Here is a 16,598-nt window from a genome sequence, read left to right on the forward strand (position 1 = left end):
TTTACAAAGAAGGTGGTGAATTTATTATACCTAACTACTAGCTCTACTAAGTGTATCGGCTCAACTTGAGGCTGGCCTTGCTCGACATGGATTTCTCCAAATATCTACCTAGTGCATACCTATATGTATGTATATTGCTAATATCGGGCGTAGCCGAAGGGATAGATATGCAGTACACGAAGGACCCTGCGGCGCTTTTTGCAACCGTTCAGAAGCATCAATGGAACATCGGTATAGTCGATGTCGGCCACTATCCACTGCCATATGTAGGGCTCCCAATCGGCACGCGTCCACCTTCACGCATATCGCGGAGAGGTTACCTCCCGGTGCTTCGGCATCTGGGGAAAAGACGATGCAGAAGTCGCCCTTCCCCCAGAACCCCAAATTTCTCCAAAATCCTCTTCGGGGTCGGATCAGCGCCCAGACAATCGCTTCAATAGATGGAGCAGTCTGGGCCACTAGGAAGCTAATAAAACCCGTTCTACCGCATAGCACCTTGATCTAGGTTTTTGCTGCTACCCTTTCGAGTGAGCTCCGACAGCCAGTGCGAGTCTTCTGCTGCGCTTCGAGCTTCGGTACTAACCAACCCGCTTTATACCTGAAATAGAGAGATGAAAAGTGTGAATTGTCAGGTGGACAGCGTTCCAGGGTTGCACAAGGCATGAGCTGCTATTGTCCGTAGGCCACATTGAGTTATGTCAGTCAGGATGCTTACGACTCTTCTTGGTATCTTGACGTTAAACTCAAAGCTAAAGAAATACACCAATGGGCATTGAAGCTTCTGTCCAGCCTCCCAAAAAGTTGGCATTAGCTTGACCTAAAGTCGGGCTGAAGGTTGATCTGATATAGTCTTCCATCCCAACGTTCTTGTCTAAGTGGTGAATGAAGTTACTTCAGACAGCATCCCAAAAAATATGCATTGTCGTCTATTTTAAACGACATCCATACGACGTCCATCATCTATACCAGCGCGCCGGGCTACTACTTAGTCTGAGATGCTAATAAGTCAGAACACGACCGCCTACTAATACGCATACTGTTGGTTTCCTAATATTGGCTACCAAGTTCTGATACATACACTACTCCTACAAGAGCAAAGCGCCTCACCTTCCGAGGTTCACATCGATGAGCTTACCCTGGTCTTCCCCAGGTTTTCCACAAGTAGATGGCGCACCGTTGTCCGTTATGTGCAGGGCTAGACAGGGAGAACAAGGGTGGGATACCTTTCTAAGATATGCCGATCACTTCCAAGAGCTGCGTATCGACGGTACATACTTATTCCCGTTCATAGTGTAAGTACTTTTTCGGGGATGACCAGAATTGGAAAAGGTCGATCCTCTTCAATTCCTTCGACAAATGAAACTCATCTTGTTAACCAATGGCTGATTGATGAATGGAATGAGTGCCAGATTGAGCCCAGCATCTTAGCTATACCAACCTATTGTAAGTTCGCTCGTTTTAAGTCCGTTAGTCCCATGACGTCGCCCCCATTATCCGTGCCTGAAAGCTATCCAACGATGTCGACTAGTACCTATCCATTAGTCACGTATTATTAAAATACGCTATCCTACCTTCAATCCACGATAGTTAGAACAACCAGTCCGGACTTCTTCAGCCAGCAGTCCCACGAGCTAGTGGTCCAGGCCATCGGGATGAAACAGAGGAACAGTAGGTACCCAGTGCTTACGGGCTCGTCGGACGGAATCACATTCGGCAACCATTGTCAGACCAAGCGGAGCCGTCGACTAGCGTATCGACGGCCCCAGTGTAGGTGGGCATATACTTAAGGTCTTAGATTCTTCATCTATTGTTAGAAGACGTTTTCTAGACCACTATAGCCCTAAGATTCATGGAGCCGCTCGTGTGGGATTATTTTGTCATCCTGCAGTTCGCGGTCGCAATCTTTGGGCCACAATGCAAGCCGTTCTATGCCGTGTCCAGAACCGGTGGTCAACTATTATGGACTAAACCCCATGCAGAGTCAAATGCAGAGTCAACCAGGACGGCTGGACTAATAATAATCTCGGACCCGCCCAGTGGGCATCCGCTCTACTGCAAGTCATGGGAATTTTTTTCACCGATGTGCAGATCACATACCATAACGATGCCTTACCCGCAGCCCGCGTGCCTTGGGTAGAGATGGCATCAGGCAGTTCGCTGGTCACATCTCGAAGGGACAGAGGACGTGGGAGCAGCAAGCGTCGCATTGCAGAATGCAATCGACTCTAACATGTAACATTTCCCACAACGACATTTCGTCATAGCCTACCAATTAAGCATTATTGCGTCGATATAGTAGATGGTCAAATGCCCGAAGCAGAGCAACTTCACATGAAGCCTTGCTGATGGGTCCTTGTTCAACTCTTCCAATTTCCAATTGCGGACCAATGTTGCTAGCCAGCTGGGTTGTATATTGCCAACCCAGCATCATATCGTTCCCCCGTTGTCGTATAACCTTAGTCATTTCGACTCGAACGGACAAAGCCCAAGGGGATGGTACGCAGGTAGAAACGTCTGTAGATACCATCCGTGGCAAAGCAGTATGTATGTAATAGATGAGCATGACATCGCCACATTTATTGCATCTGCGTATAACCTTCAACCTATAACTCCGTCGGCCTTCACACCACTTCCGCGCCTCATCAGCAAGGACCCGTCTACTACCGTGACGCAGCCCCATCTTTTGCCTTCTCGTATTACCAAGTTGATTCCAACTGCTCGCCCTATCCGCCCCCAACCGTAGCTACACCCGCGGCACGAACAACGTGGCATGGTAAATCAGTATATAAAAACGTATTCCGAGCACGTTATCTAATATCATAAGAAAAAGAAGATCCACGGTCTCGCATCTCCGTATGTATCCCTAATCCATATAATCTAGTCGCCAAGCTCGGCACCCGCTTCGATCGCTCCCGTATCATCAGAATACCATCGGAACCACAATCCGGCAGTCCACACCCCCCCTATCTGCCTCTTGCTTAGTTCTCCGTTGGATCTATTCAAGCCCCCAGGGAGCCAATTACGAGAGGCCTTTTCCAACAACTAAGAAAATGGCCCGTCTGCTTTCGGGGTTAAAGACCCTGATTTTCGATCGACAGCGCACCTGGGAGATCCACCGCGTTCTTCCTTCTCCGGCTACCTGCATTTGGGATCTCGGCCGCGCAACCCACGCAACGCCTCGCGCTAGCTAACGCTTTTCCCCGAAAACTGATCGCCACGGCGGCGGAACTTCGCAGCTATGGCCATGCTCGTGTGTACGTACTTGCCTCAACTACACTACAGACCTAAGCTATCTCGTAACTCGACCGTGTAACAAGGTGACGACGTCTTACCTAACCCCAATCCGGTAGCTCCGCCCAAGTCACGCTTTTCATCGGCGGCGGAAGCCGGTAGTTTGCGAGGTTGAGTGGACGGGCATGCCGCGGCCGAAAACGTAACAACGAATTTTTATATCTACAACGTCCAACCAACTCACGCTAGCTAGCAACAAGCGATCGTTTAGGCAACTCGTCGGCTGCGCTAAAACGTCTCTGAACTAGTCGCCAAACCGAGACACGAGACTGCTTACTTACCTTACCTTACCTCACCACACATCTAACCTCGCGGCGTGCGGAATCATCATTCCCAATCGCAACCGCAATCGCGCGTCCTTAGCTCGGCCAAAAACCCCCCCACCGATCCTTTGCCTTTCCCAGCTTTCGCGCGTGGCCAAGCTACCTACCTAGGTACGCGGGAGAGGTGGGCTTCAGGACCACGCAAGCCCTGCTTTGCTTTACGCTGGCGCTCGCCCCGACGCGGCCCGAGGCTGCTATTTTTTTTTTCGCAAGCCGTCCCCAAGATGCCCGCATGGGGGCACATCCCTGCCTAGACGGCGCGACGGGGCTCGTGCTAGCGGCGACGGCGTCCTGGCCGGCGCGTCGGGACGAGCGAATGGGCCGCCGGTGTCGAGGGACGCCGTCGTTTGCCTATGTTTCAGCTACGTTGCCTAAAGAAGGGTTCTAGAATGTCGTTGTGGGTGATGATCGCCATTGCCAATTCGCTCATTGAGAGACAAGTTACAATACGTAGGTGTCGGGTAGGTAGGTAAGTCATGCTGGTGTCCCGCTTCCGGGACCCGAGACGCCGTTGAATCCTAAAGCCAAGGGATCGTCGGACGAGAGGCGACGCAATCTTTTCTCGTGGATATCTTAGACGCGGTTGGGACGCCGCCGCGTGTCTGGGCTTGCACACCGCTGATATATATCCGGCTTTGGGTGTCGTGTCTTACGTAGGTAGGTAGGCGGAAGACGCAAATGACATATCCGGGTAGGCTGGCGCCAGCGTCTTATCTGAGACATATGCGCGTTCCTACCGATGTCATCTTTCCTTTGCAGCGCTATGTAAATCAAGGATCTGCTACTATAGTGAGACTGAGTTAAATAATAAGCGCCCGCTGCCGAATGGGTACAGCCGGCAGCAACCCACGAGCCCCATTGGACGGATGGCGTGCATGATATAGGGCTGCTTATGGTGGCTGAAACTCGCAGACCGGTGTGCCTCGGGCCCGATGATCGTGCGCCGTGTTTGGGTTCATATGGAGAGATCCGGAAGCCCACTTTATAGATGAATACTAGTCACACCACTTGGAGGACCCTTAGCTGTGAGAGTGACGGAAGATATCACTAATACAGCCGGATGCCTTGAAACAAGTGACATCTCCTGCCGGATGTCTCTTTTGGTCAAGACCTTAAGGGACGGATATGGATATTTCCATAATAAGATCCTACGGGTTCTATGAGCACGAACATGTCACTTCGCTGGCGATTGATAAGGGCCCTGTGTAAGATACCTAGCCAGAATGACATTTGCATTGAAACTGTGGACGTATGGCGGCTTCAGCTGAGAAAGTCCCTCGCGACGTCTCCTGACATGTTCCCTATAACCTGTCTTGACCTATCTCTAGCTTCCCCTTGTTCCACGTTCGTTGCCGGGCCGCCTCTCCCGACATCGCCCATATTGCCAATGAACTGCCGCGCTTCGTCGAATGTCCGCGCGTATTTGACGCTATTGCCAGTCCTCTCGTTCACCTCCGTCAAGGCAGAAGTACAGAAGCTCACATACTGCTTCAGCATGCGATCATGATCGTCCAAAATCGCAATGATAGAAGCCATGTCGATTTGATTGACATTCGACGGGGCGAGCGACAATGATCTAACTGCGGTTTCTAGGCCGCATATTTGGCCAGTGAAGCTGCTCACTGACGTCGCGATTTGGGTCTCGAGATCTTGAAGCTTGCTTTGATTCTGACCAATGGTTGATCTGTCAATGTTAGTTAGCTGCCCGGTACAGATAGCTCCGTATACTGAATGCATCTCTCTCACATTGTTGCTACCCCTAATGCGATGTCTAGGGTCTGCTTGCAGTTTGCTAACTTGGCTTTGAAGAGTAAGATGTCATCTTCTTTAAACTGCAGACGTAGCCTATCGAACCAGTTGACGTGATCGGTACCAGAATGAGAAGTGAGTCGAATTAATTTAGCATTGAACCCGTCACAAGCCGCTTTGCAATCATCTAATGCAGGTTTCAATCTTCCAAATGTCAAAGATTGGGTCTGATTGACGCTCTTGGTACTTCCGAGTTCTTTCTGCAAGGAATCAAGAAGACTTTGTAGTATGTCGAGATCATTACGAAGGTCTTTAAGGTTCTCTGGTGCGTGCTTAAGGGCGGAAATGGTGTTGCTGAGAGATTTGAGGCTCTGATACGCGAGAGTGGCGACTGCGATGACGGAGGCAGTGATGCTTAAAGGGTCAGCCATATCATTATCTCTTAACTTACCATCATACAACCTTAACAAGTGAAGATATGGATTATATGGCGTTTTAGAAGTCTTTCTGCCTGTCTCAGATGCATCGCGATGAATATATGCAACCTTGGCTTGGGGGCTACATTCTGAGATATTATTCGCCCATGATAATGATTAGTGGCGTAAAGGGGGTAAGCGCGAGTCAATCCTAGGCAGAAATGCAAAAAATGGCCCCAATCGGAGGAGAAATTAACCCGTAATCAGTAACCCGTAATCAGAAGCAAGCATACGAATTCAGCGACTTTGATAATTATTACTCTCAAGAACTGTGTACTTGTATGACCGTATCATTCAAATGCCTATCAACGTTGGTACCGCATATGCGACAGGTAATTCTCGTCAAGTTATCGGTAACATCATCACGAATTACCATGGAATTCCTGGAGAAACTGAAGAGGAACGCGAGTGGAAGAAGGTCAGGGATTGGTTGACGCCTTCCGGAACCACCCTTCAAGCACAGTCCCACATTCATGAACACGCAAGGTCGAATAGAGCAGACGGAACGGGAATATGGTTCCATAACTCAGTCTCACTTGCGGAGTGGCTAGAAGGATCTACGTCGCTTTTGTGGGTTCACGGGAGTGGTAAGCTTATTCTTCAACTATTGAACTAAGCTAGGGATACTGATATCGCTCATATGTGCTACAGCTGGATGTGGCAAGACCGTGATATTCGCAACTGTTGTAGAAAAGGTGCTTGGAATATGCCGAGCCAGCAGCACCCAAAGATGTTGCTTCTTCTACTGTACAGAGCGAGTCGAAACTTCAGATGTTCTCAGTTTCCTACTGGTCCAATTGTGTCGTCTAGGAGACGTCGGCTCGCATCTCAAGAACTTGTACAATGATAGTAACGATGTGTTTCCGCCGAGAATACCAACTACCAAGGAACTCACTAGAACTCTGGAGAATATCTTACGGGACCTTGGACCAAAGGAAGAAAATATATCTAATTCAGTTAAACGGCCTAGATTGAGTAGCCAATATGCTATTTACATCCTCATTGATGGTGTGGATGAGATCCCTTTTGACAGAAGGAGAGAACTGTGCAGATTGCTGTCGCACTTGGCTGGACTCAATATGCCTCACGTCCGTATCTTTATCACGAGCCGAAGCCAGCTAGACATCCAAGAAGTGATGACTAGCTCTGCTTCTTGGGGCCAGTTTCCAATAGAAAAAGGAACAGTGCAGCCGGATATCGATCAATATGTTTCATGCCAAGTCGAATCGGAAGAGCGATTTCAATACTTGCCAACAGATGCAATAGAGGCGATAAAGACTAGAGTTGCTGGCCAAGCAAACGGAATGTAAGTCGCGGCTTTAATCATAATGCTATCTAGTACTAACCAAAAAAGTTAGGTTTCTCTGGGCCGTCCTTCTGTTGAAGTGTCTGCCTCGGCTCAGAGTCTGGACGTCCGAGGATGTCATGGAAGCATTGAATTCCCTGCCAGAAGATCTTAATAAGGCCTACTCCAAGATCTTGCGCCAAATCGACAAGCCAAGGATACCGATGGCTTGTCGGGCACTGATGTGGCTAATGTTCTCTAAAAGGCCTTTATATATCGAGGAACTCGTCGACGCCTGTGCCATTGACCTCCAGCAACAACCAGTGCTTGGCAAGCGTTTGCAGCCTTATAATATTTTCGAAATGCTTCATGATCTCATTTTAATTCACCCTCCCATCATCTCGCGCTCGGATCATATACCACCTCGCACACGGACTGTTACTTTATTCCACGCATCTCTTAGGGAATTTCTATGTAACATTGAAAGACATGGTACCGAAGTCCCTCCTCAAATCCTACAATTCGATCTTAAGGAGCCAGCCGCTCATAATTTGATCGCTAACTCATGTTTCGATTATCTTTATGAGTACAATAAACCAGGCTCTAAGCGAGACGAGTTCCCCCTTATTGAGTATGCCTTCTATGAATGGGAGAGACATGTACATTGGAACAGCCCGGATACCCTTCATGTTCAACGAAATGCCGATGCAATAATTCGAACAGCAGCACTAGACTTATTTATTCGATGGAAGCAGTTGTTAGAAAACCGAATCCTAACGACAATGGATGAGGATAAAGAGTTCTCGGATTTCTTGCGTGAGAAAAATGGTGTCAAGTTTCTGGAGGCAATAAACACGCCATACTTTCACCCGAACTACGATCTCTTTCATCTACCAACTACATCTTCAAGTATATTCAAACCATTGCCGACGTCACGCCCTATAGTGAGGTTCTTGGAAATGCTCCCCTGCCTCGATACGACGTCAAAGCTTGAATGCCGTTTGTTTGAAGCTGGTCTAGACGAACGTCCAAGATACGTGGCATTGTCCTATGCCTGGGGAAGTCAGGCATCTTATCAAGATGAGATCTTAGTTCAAGGAGTACCATTTCAACTTGTTCCATCGCAAGCCCGACTTCTTAGAGCCTTGAGATCTCGCGTGGACGGATCTCCCTCTGCCATTTGGCTGGATACTTTATGTATTAACCAAAGGGATTACACAGAGAAAGGATACCAAATTAGTCTCATGGATCGCATTTACATGCAAGCACACGATGTGATCATTGTGTTTGGAGAGCAAATAGATACTGACAGGCAAGGGATCAATGCTCTATACAAGTTTGTGGAAATATCAGAACCACTACAAGGAAATAATGCAACAGACCATGATAGGAACATCGAAGAAGCATCTACCGCACTTCAGTCACTGCATTCAGATGGATCTATCAACGCCATGGCTGCATTATTCAGAGACCCATGGTGGAGTCGCATCTGGGTTGTACAAGAGGCAGTATTAGCAGCAAACGCCATTGTCCTCTTCGATTCCTTGTCATTCAACTTTAATGCTATCGTACAAGCTATTAAGGCCGAGGAGGTGATAATTTCCGCTTTGCCACCTGAAATAAAAGAGACCTTATTCGAATTAGAAAGCAATGAAGGATGGCAGGCGGCAAAAAGGATAATGCGGACCCGGTCTCAGTGGAGAGAATCCGGTGGTCTACCTCTCTCTGCATTATTGTGGCGTTTCAGATCCCATAATTGTATTGTTCCTAGGGAAAGGATATATTCACTCCTAAGGCTTTGTAGAGAAGAAACTCCTTTCCATTCCTCTGACTATGCCCAGCCGGACTTATTTTTGTTCAAAAAGCTCACAAAGTTCCTCATTCAGACTTCTACGTCTCTGGACATCCTCTCTGTGTGCTCCGCATACCAACAATATATAGCATACGTGGAAGCGGTGCCGTGGATCCCGTTATTAATGGAGAAACGCGATACGGTCCCTCTTATTTTAGGAGTGTTTGATTGGCCAGTGCCTCGAGCTATTTACTCCGCCTCCGGTGATATATTCCCTGGTCACCTGGAGCTCTCCAGCGACTATCTCCTGGAAGCGAAAGGAAAGATATTTGACACCGTAGAGGTTGTGGGGCCCTCCCTCGATATTGGAATCGAAAGTTTATGTCAACAAATATCTCGGTATCAGGAAGACTACTGTAGGGAGACGTACCTCGACACAGAGTCCCTGATCAATGCCAGATGGAGAACGCTTTTGGCGGATCAGTGGCCTCTTGGACAAAGACTAAGAGGAGACGACACAATAATGAGAGGCTTCAAGATACCATCATCTGTAGCTGAAGAGAAGGACCTACTTGCTCAAGAAGGCATCGCCAATGAAATGCCCTTCTTAGAAGGTCGCAATATCATAGTCACATCCGCCGGATACCTAGGTCTAGGCCCTGAAGAAACTAAAAAGGGAGATAGGGTCGCATTATTAGCGGGAGGTGCTGTCCCCTATATCGTTAGACCGCAAAAGCAAAACGAAATAGGGATAGACCGGTACCCCTTTGTTGGAGAGTGGTAAGTGATGTTTATAGGCGCGTTATAAGGGTTTGGCTAATGTCATCTAGTTACATCCATGATTGCATGGACGGTGAAGCCTTGCGGCGACTTCCTAGTTTCAAAAAGGAATCACACAAGTGGGCAACAGAACTGGTGATCAACTAATACTGAGGTCATCGCCGACCGTATTGGTATGACTCAGAACCGCCAGAACCGCCGTACATGCGCGAGGGTTTCCGAAAGAATATTAAAAGGACACCATTGACTTTAGGAAGACATTGTCGCTGACACTCTCAGTTGGCGAACAGATAAGCTTCACTTCGACACCAGGATCCATTATCTTCCGCCTCCCCATCGGGTCAAAATGTAGTTTGATCTACGCCTTTATGCAATTAGAGCCATCCACAAAGCGTAGGATACGACAGGCTGCCAGGTTTTCACCACGTCTAACATGGAACGTATTCCTACTACAGACGAAGTACACGAGATTCTCACACAGTGGCGTCTTTTCTGCTGAGAACGGTTCTTCGATGTCCTGCCTGGACTGACTGCCTGTACCTCAACAGGGCTACTCTCGTGCCTCCTCTAGAGAAGTATGGCGTAATTAGATCATCTCTAGGCGTCAGAAGTTCAAGGATAATGTCGCTCGTCTAAAAGATAAGGAAGAAAAGGTCAGTTACGGCTGGCGTTGGCATGGTACTCCAGGTTATGGCCATAGTGACGCACGCTTCAGTAGCGGACACCGAGGCGTTCGAGAGTGGAAAGCCACGGATTATGTATCTTGACGCCAGAGGGAATATCGTACATCACTTGAAAATAGAATAGGATAATGTCTTTGAAACCCAAAGTTCAGAGGAACGCAAGCTCGGTATTGTCGGTGAGGATTATAGGACTGGGATCAAAATGGGTTGTGTCCTATATGGCATTCGAGATTATCCGTAGCTTGGTATCCTTTGTGTGGAGATGGTAATGAAAAGAATTGCTTGCATAGCACAAAAGGACGTGTAGACTACCTACCTACCTAGGTACCTACCCACCAGTCTACATGATAACGCAGATTGGATCTCAAGTGCTGTGGTGCATGGGCCAGCTGGAGTGCAGTTGTCAGTTGCCTAGGCACCTACGTAGACACAGGTGCATTGACCAACCTGACAAGTTGCAAAGGCCTTATAAGTATTATTAAATGTCTGTCTTCCAGCAACTAGCAATGGCGCACTAAGAGAGGCTGTCTAGATTCCCTTCCCGAGGCGAAGAATTAGCTTATTGAGCTAGTCCGCCGGAATTGGTTGGTGCTCTGCAGCGAGGCATATCTTACCCTACGCCCCTCTTTTTGTCACCATACCTAGGTATGCAGGTTCAATTCACATTAAGTACAATAACTTATTTTTTTTAAAAAAAAGATGATTTTCGTTATTATTCTGCTTTTTCCCCCCTACTACATAAAAGTGCCCATAAATTTAGAGAAAACTTTGACATCAATTTCTTTCGGTCAATCAAACGCTTGAGTAGACTGGGCCAACAATATTCTGGTTCCAACCTTCTTACGAAACTGCATACTAGAAACTAGCCTAAACACTATCGCCGACCCGTAGAGATGATACAGCGTAGATTGATACCTAGGTCACGCGTTTTCGAGCATAAATTGATGGCTATTTCACGAAGACTGTGTACAAGTTCTAGTGGTGTGAAATGTGAGCCTTGGATTAGCACGTCCGTTACGCCCCTAGAAAAGGCCAAAAATAACTATTACACGATGCCGCATTAATATTGATGCCATCTACTACAAGACAATACGAGGAATGTTCATGGAAATTTCACAGCAAGAAAAAAGTCCATTGGGTATCTGAACTCCTGAAATCAAAACCATTGCCAATGGCCCCTTTGGCCTTCGTACATTCCCTGCAAACGCCCCACTGCAATGTGAACCATATTCCCGACCCTGAACTTTTTTCCAGTAGTCATGATGTCGAGATACGACGAACTTAGGAGAACTTCGTACGTCTAGATAGATACAAAGGTCGAGAGCGAAGAACCCGCCACCCCCGGTATGACGGGTCGGGGAGGCAAAGTCCACAAGATGAACAGGAGCCGGGATATCACTAAAATGGGATATGTCGAGGGAGCGCCGTGCAGCCCACCTTGCCATCGTTCTCGTTGGGGATCTCCCAAGGTTTGGGAGGATCCTTCTTCCTCCTTTGGCTGCGCTTTGCAGCCTCGGGATCCACCTCCAATAGCTTCCCATCGCAACAATCCCAGTAGCAGGTACTAATCCATAGCTTGAATTCTTCAAGCTTGACTCGTCCTTCGCTAAGGAAGCCGCCCCCGAGCTGTCGGGTCTTGTCATCCTGATCTAGCTGGTCGTTCCACGAGCGCAGCTGTCCTATAAATCCAGAAGATTAGTCTGCGGCTTGTCATAGGATTATTCAAGCTTAGGGGATTACTTACCAGGGTGGTACTGGCAGGGACCGAGGAAACGGTTGCCAATGTTGTCGGGGTGATAATGCGTCGTTGGTTGCCGGAACTTCTCAAAACAGTTCTGGCACGTCTTCACGCTATCACTCAGATCCAACAATTCTAAGTTGGAGATTACGGCTCTTAGGGCCAAGCGAGCACCGAGGTCCTCTCTCGCGAAGTGCTCTTGGTGCTGAGCCATGACGACAACTTCCCTCGACACTATGGTCTTTGGAAGTGGGGTCTCTGGATCCTTGATTGCCGACAAGATGTAGCTTATATGATCATATAAGCTCATCTTATCTAGCTCAAGGGCCGCGAGAGAGTAGACTCTGCTCGCGACACTCAGCATTCCGCGGAGAGTTACGCCGCGGGGCCCCGGCTGGCCACCCGAGAAAGCCTTCTGCTTCCATACACTGACTTTACGCGAGTTCTGTCGCACGGTTGTTGACTCTAAGGAACTCTCGGCGTCAGATCCGTCGACGTCGGATCGGTCATCGTCGCTCTCCGGGTTCGCTTTGTGCTTTTCCAGCACCCAGCGGCGGACTTGCCGATGCTTCTCTTTTCTTTTGCGGCGGTCGGTGGCAATGGCTTTGGCCGATTTGGTCAATCTTCCGCTTCTCAACTCCATGTTGCCTAGATAGAACGCGTTAGAAAAAGCTTAGGAAGGGGAACCCAGGAAATGATCAGAATCAACATACCTTAGCAAAGAGAAGATCGGCGCGTAAAATAAACGAGAGATAGCTGTGCGGATGGTACGCGCTAGATAGACGGTTAATAATGAATAAGACGACTGAGTATTGGGAATAGAAGGGAAAGCCACGGAAGTTTGAATGATAATGGGGATATTTACCAGTGGGCCAAGATGGCGAGTGAAACGGAAGAAAAATTCCGGCAGCGTGATCAGATAACAGATTGAATGTAGAGATTGTTATCTGTGAATCGTAATAGAGTGAAGAGAATAATTTGGTTGATACTTGTAGCGAAGGACTGGTTCTGTGCGCGTTGAGTATAGACAAGGTATGCACTTGAGTACTGGACCAGACCAAGGAAAGAATCTCTGAAGAAGTAAGAAGCAAAATTAAGAAAGTAGGTGATTAGGACACCGGTATATATAGAAAACCAGAGGATTGGATAGTGGGGCTACTGATTCTGCAAAAAGGTAGGCCGGCAGCTGTCGATAAATGTCTCCCAGGAGATGGCAGACAGGTGACTCAGTATTGAGCAGGTTACGCTGGTCATAGCTCTGCTATCGACGACAATTGTCAAGGGAGACGGTCATGGTGACCACATTTAAGTTTACTAGAGCAAGGACCTCGTACATAATTGCCTCCTAAAGGTTAGGTATCCAGCCGTATTATTCGCTGTTTACCTGCTGCCTGAGGGTGGCTGCCCCGAATTCCTTACCTACATGGTCTGAGCTTTACTGATTAACTTTCTCATTGTGTAAGGCATCCTAGTGTACGAGGAGACGTCGACATGGTCTTTGCTTTTTTTCTGCCGAGCGGAGGTGAATGTCGTGTAGACGAACCATGTGAGCACCCCGCTGCCAAACCGCTTGAACACGATCAAGTGTCAGGAATGAAGGCAAGTAGATGTAATAGAGCAAGTATTATCTATACAACCAACCGTTAGTAATTAACGAAGAGGTGTCGTCTAACAATATAGAAGTTCAAAGAATTTCATACATGTAGTTAGATAGGAACGATAATTACAAAATACCACCTGTCAGTCGATTACATTCACCGTCCACGTACACTTTATATTGAATTCATGCCATGAGTTTGCAGATGATCAGTTTAGTGACGCGTTACCTACGTATTTTGTGTTGTTTGCTCCTCTATTCACCATTTTTAATTGTATATCAAATTCTCCTACAATTCATGTGATTGAGATGGGGGTTGATATCTTGCTGCCGTCGTAGCTGTGGCAAGTAATCGATTACCGCCTCACCACATCTGCTACACTCAAAATACCTATTTTCCTACAAATTTTTATGATGTATGAGAACGGCATCGCTTTTTATTGTCATTCGGAGGCTACTGTAACTGATGATACTATGTATGGAGGTTACCTTTTGATGACTAATACTACATCGTAAAAGGGGTTGCTTAGTCATCCAAGCAGCGCACGGCCAGAGTGTAGTACCACTACATAGTACATAGGCGAGTAACGAGTGGCTGACTCAGTTATTTCACCTATTTCCAAGTGAGTAGCCGAGAGAAACATGAGAACACGAAGGCATGTGACTTGATATCAGTTTTGCGACTCGGATGAAATGTAACTTAAGAAACCCAAGTGGTTCACTACCATATGATTCTTAAGGTTGCCAATACGACCATTACCCCAAGTGACTAAATCACATGAAGTCTAACATATCAGGTCCTTTTCCCATACGAATTTACAAGTATACAATCTCTTGATTCTAATGGTATCTTATGCCATAACCGATAACAGTTTACAATAGTACAAATGTTCTCCACCAAACCAAACCATGCTAGTCCCGTGCATAAACCGCCCAAACGCGGATTTGACAAAAAGTAACCGTACACTCATGTCATGTCATGCCATGGTTCTGTTGTTCCTCATTATTCCAAACGGGCCCAAACAGGCCGATAACGCAAATGCTATATGATGATATTCAAACGAGTTCCAAGGCTCAGTCGATCTGCGTCAGCTGGAGCAAAGATTCGATGCACCAAACCGTCCACTCGAACATGCCCTGTCCCAACCAGGTGACCCCGATAATGATCTCGACGCAGAGTACGAGGCTTTGCACGACCAGCCCGGTGACAAGGTCGAGTCACGAGATTTTCTTGGTGCGATTCTTCGCGACATTGACCTTGCTGCTCAGGATATCCGTCTGGTTGTTCACATGGTCCAGCATCTCGGTCTGCTCCTCGACCTCGCGGTTGATTGCCTCGGCCATCTCGCGCTGCCTCCGAATAATCTTCGTAAGCTCCTCCACGTCCTGATCCTGCTCCTTCATCATCTGCCGTTGCAACTGCACCACCCCCTGATTATCCAATTCGCGCGTGCGCTCAGTCTCCGCAAGCGGAGCGCCTAGCACTCTCCTCCCCGCCTTCGGCCCGTTCCCAACCAGCGCCGCCTTGTCCGCCGCCGACGGCATAACTTTCTGCGACGCCTTCGCGGCCGCCGACACCGTCGTGCTCAGCTTCTCCAGGTCCTCCCTCTCGACCCGGGCGGCGGCGAGCAGGTCCTTGCGACGCCTAATCTCGCCCTCGCCCAGCCGCTTCGCGTCCTGCATCGCCCGCAGCCCGTCGCCGAGCACCGTCAGCAAGCTGCCGGCCTTGACCAGCGCCTTCTTGGCCGCGGACCCGGCCTCCAGCGCGGCCGAGTTGTCCGTCGCGCTGTCCCGCTTCGCCAGACACCGCCGCGCTTCCTGGAAGTCGCGCTTCATCTCGCCGTGCAGGTCCAGCCACGTTCCCGGGTCCTGCGCCGCCGCGGCGTTCGCCGCGTCCCGGTTCGGCACGCCGTACCCCGCCCTTATGCTCGCCGCGCTGTTGCCCGTGCTGCTCATGCTCGGCAGGTTGAGGAAGGTGCGCCACGCCGGCGTGTCGCGCCATCGTCGGTCGGGGGACTCTGCGATGGCTCTCAGGTAGGCTTCTAGACCGCGCCGCCGTTCTTCGGTTAGCTCCGGCGACGAGACGGTCGATTTAAACCATGATTTCCCTGGTAAGGGGGCGGGCGGTGGAGCGCCGACTAGGGAGGTGAGCGTCTGGTGTAGCGTAGCGAAGTCTGAGTACCGCTTCTGCACGACGAAGGTTCGGAGGGGGAGGCGTAATGTGATGTTGTAGAGCGTATACGGCTTCGAATTGTCGGAAGGTGGGTGTTGCGATGTTGTCGGGATGGTGATCTCGGCGGGCGGTGCCATACCCCTTAACTTGGAAAGCAATTCTCGATATGATTTGATGGGAATTTACGCGATAAGAGCTGCTAGTTTCCAGTGAGTGGCGATATCTATCAAATACGCTTTCAGTCTTGGGACTTGACGTTGTTGGGAGAGAATATTCTACAGTTGTTGATGATTGGGGGTTAGAAATGGGAATGGGAGATGAAATGACGAATGACGAATCGCGAATAGGCAGCTGGAAAAGAGTTGAGCACGAGACTCGGCCGCATGAGACTCGGCGTTGTCGGTAGGCGGAGTGGGGCACTAGAGAGTCTTATAATTGCATAATAGTTACCTAATACTTCATTCTGTGCATAAAGTACTCATATAGTTGCATGGTTATGTAATTATTGCTTCACCGCGTTTCAGCCTCAGCAAGACGATCTTAATCTCTGAAGTTGAACGACATGCCACCATTCTATTGGCGGTCAATAGCTAGACTGCTATTGTTTTCTTTTTATTTGTAGCTGGATATGAATAGTGTTGTTCTAGCAACGCTGATAGGCATATCATCAGCCATCGCTATTTGGCTGGTAGGTCTTTTATCGAGAAGTTT

At 48.5% G+C, this 16,598-nt stretch overlaps 4 protein-coding genes across 4 annotated transcripts; 1 reads left to right on the top strand and 3 right to left on the bottom strand.

The window, feature by feature from the left end:
- Positions 1–4,826: 4,826 nt before the first annotated feature.
- On the bottom strand, positions 4,827–6,058 carry F4807DRAFT_413235 (uncharacterized protein). Its single transcript, XM_047996850.1, has 2 exons — positions 5,361–6,058; positions 4,827–5,298 (listed from the first exon to the last, which is right to left on the bottom strand). The coding sequence occupies exons 1-2, from the start codon at positions 5,792–5,794 to the stop codon at positions 4,875–4,877; spliced, it is 858 nt and encodes a 285-aa protein (XP_047857713.1). The 5' UTR covers positions 5,795–6,058; the 3' UTR covers positions 4,827–4,874.
- Positions 6,059–6,821: 763 nt separating this feature from the next.
- Positions 6,822–9,954, top strand: F4807DRAFT_313541 (heterokaryon incompatibility protein-domain-containing protein). The gene is made up of 3 exons (XM_047995096.1): positions 6,822–7,145; positions 7,194–9,696; positions 9,747–9,954. The coding sequence occupies exons 2-3, from the start codon at positions 7,265–7,267 to the stop codon at positions 9,841–9,843; spliced, it is 2,529 nt and encodes an 842-aa protein (XP_047857714.1). The 5' UTR covers positions 6,822–7,145; positions 7,194–7,264; the 3' UTR covers positions 9,844–9,954.
- A 1,823-nt stretch (positions 9,955–11,777) lies between these two features.
- F4807DRAFT_457283 (uncharacterized protein) lies at positions 11,778–12,760 on the bottom strand (the record flags this gene model as incomplete). The annotated part of the gene is made up of 2 exons (XM_048001016.1): positions 11,778–12,058; positions 12,124–12,760. 2 exons carry the CDS (start codon positions 12,758–12,760, stop codon positions 11,778–11,780), a joined length of 918 nt encoding a protein of 305 aa, XP_047857715.1.
- Positions 12,761–14,414: 1,654 nt separating this feature from the next.
- F4807DRAFT_413237 (Phox-like protein) lies at positions 14,415–16,230 on the bottom strand. Its single transcript, XM_047996851.1, has one exon. It carries the CDS (start codon positions 16,022–16,024, stop codon positions 14,933–14,935), a length of 1,092 nt encoding a protein of 363 aa, XP_047857716.1. The 5' UTR covers positions 16,025–16,230; the 3' UTR covers positions 14,415–14,932.
- Positions 16,231–16,598: the final 368 nt, after the last annotated feature.

Source organism: Annulohypoxylon truncatum (genome assembly GCF_022578515.1).
Source record: "Annulohypoxylon truncatum strain CBS 140777 unplaced genomic scaffold F4807scaffold_5, whole genome shotgun sequence".
Lineage (NCBI taxonomy): Eukaryota > Fungi > Ascomycota > Sordariomycetes > Xylariales > Hypoxylaceae > Annulohypoxylon > Annulohypoxylon truncatum.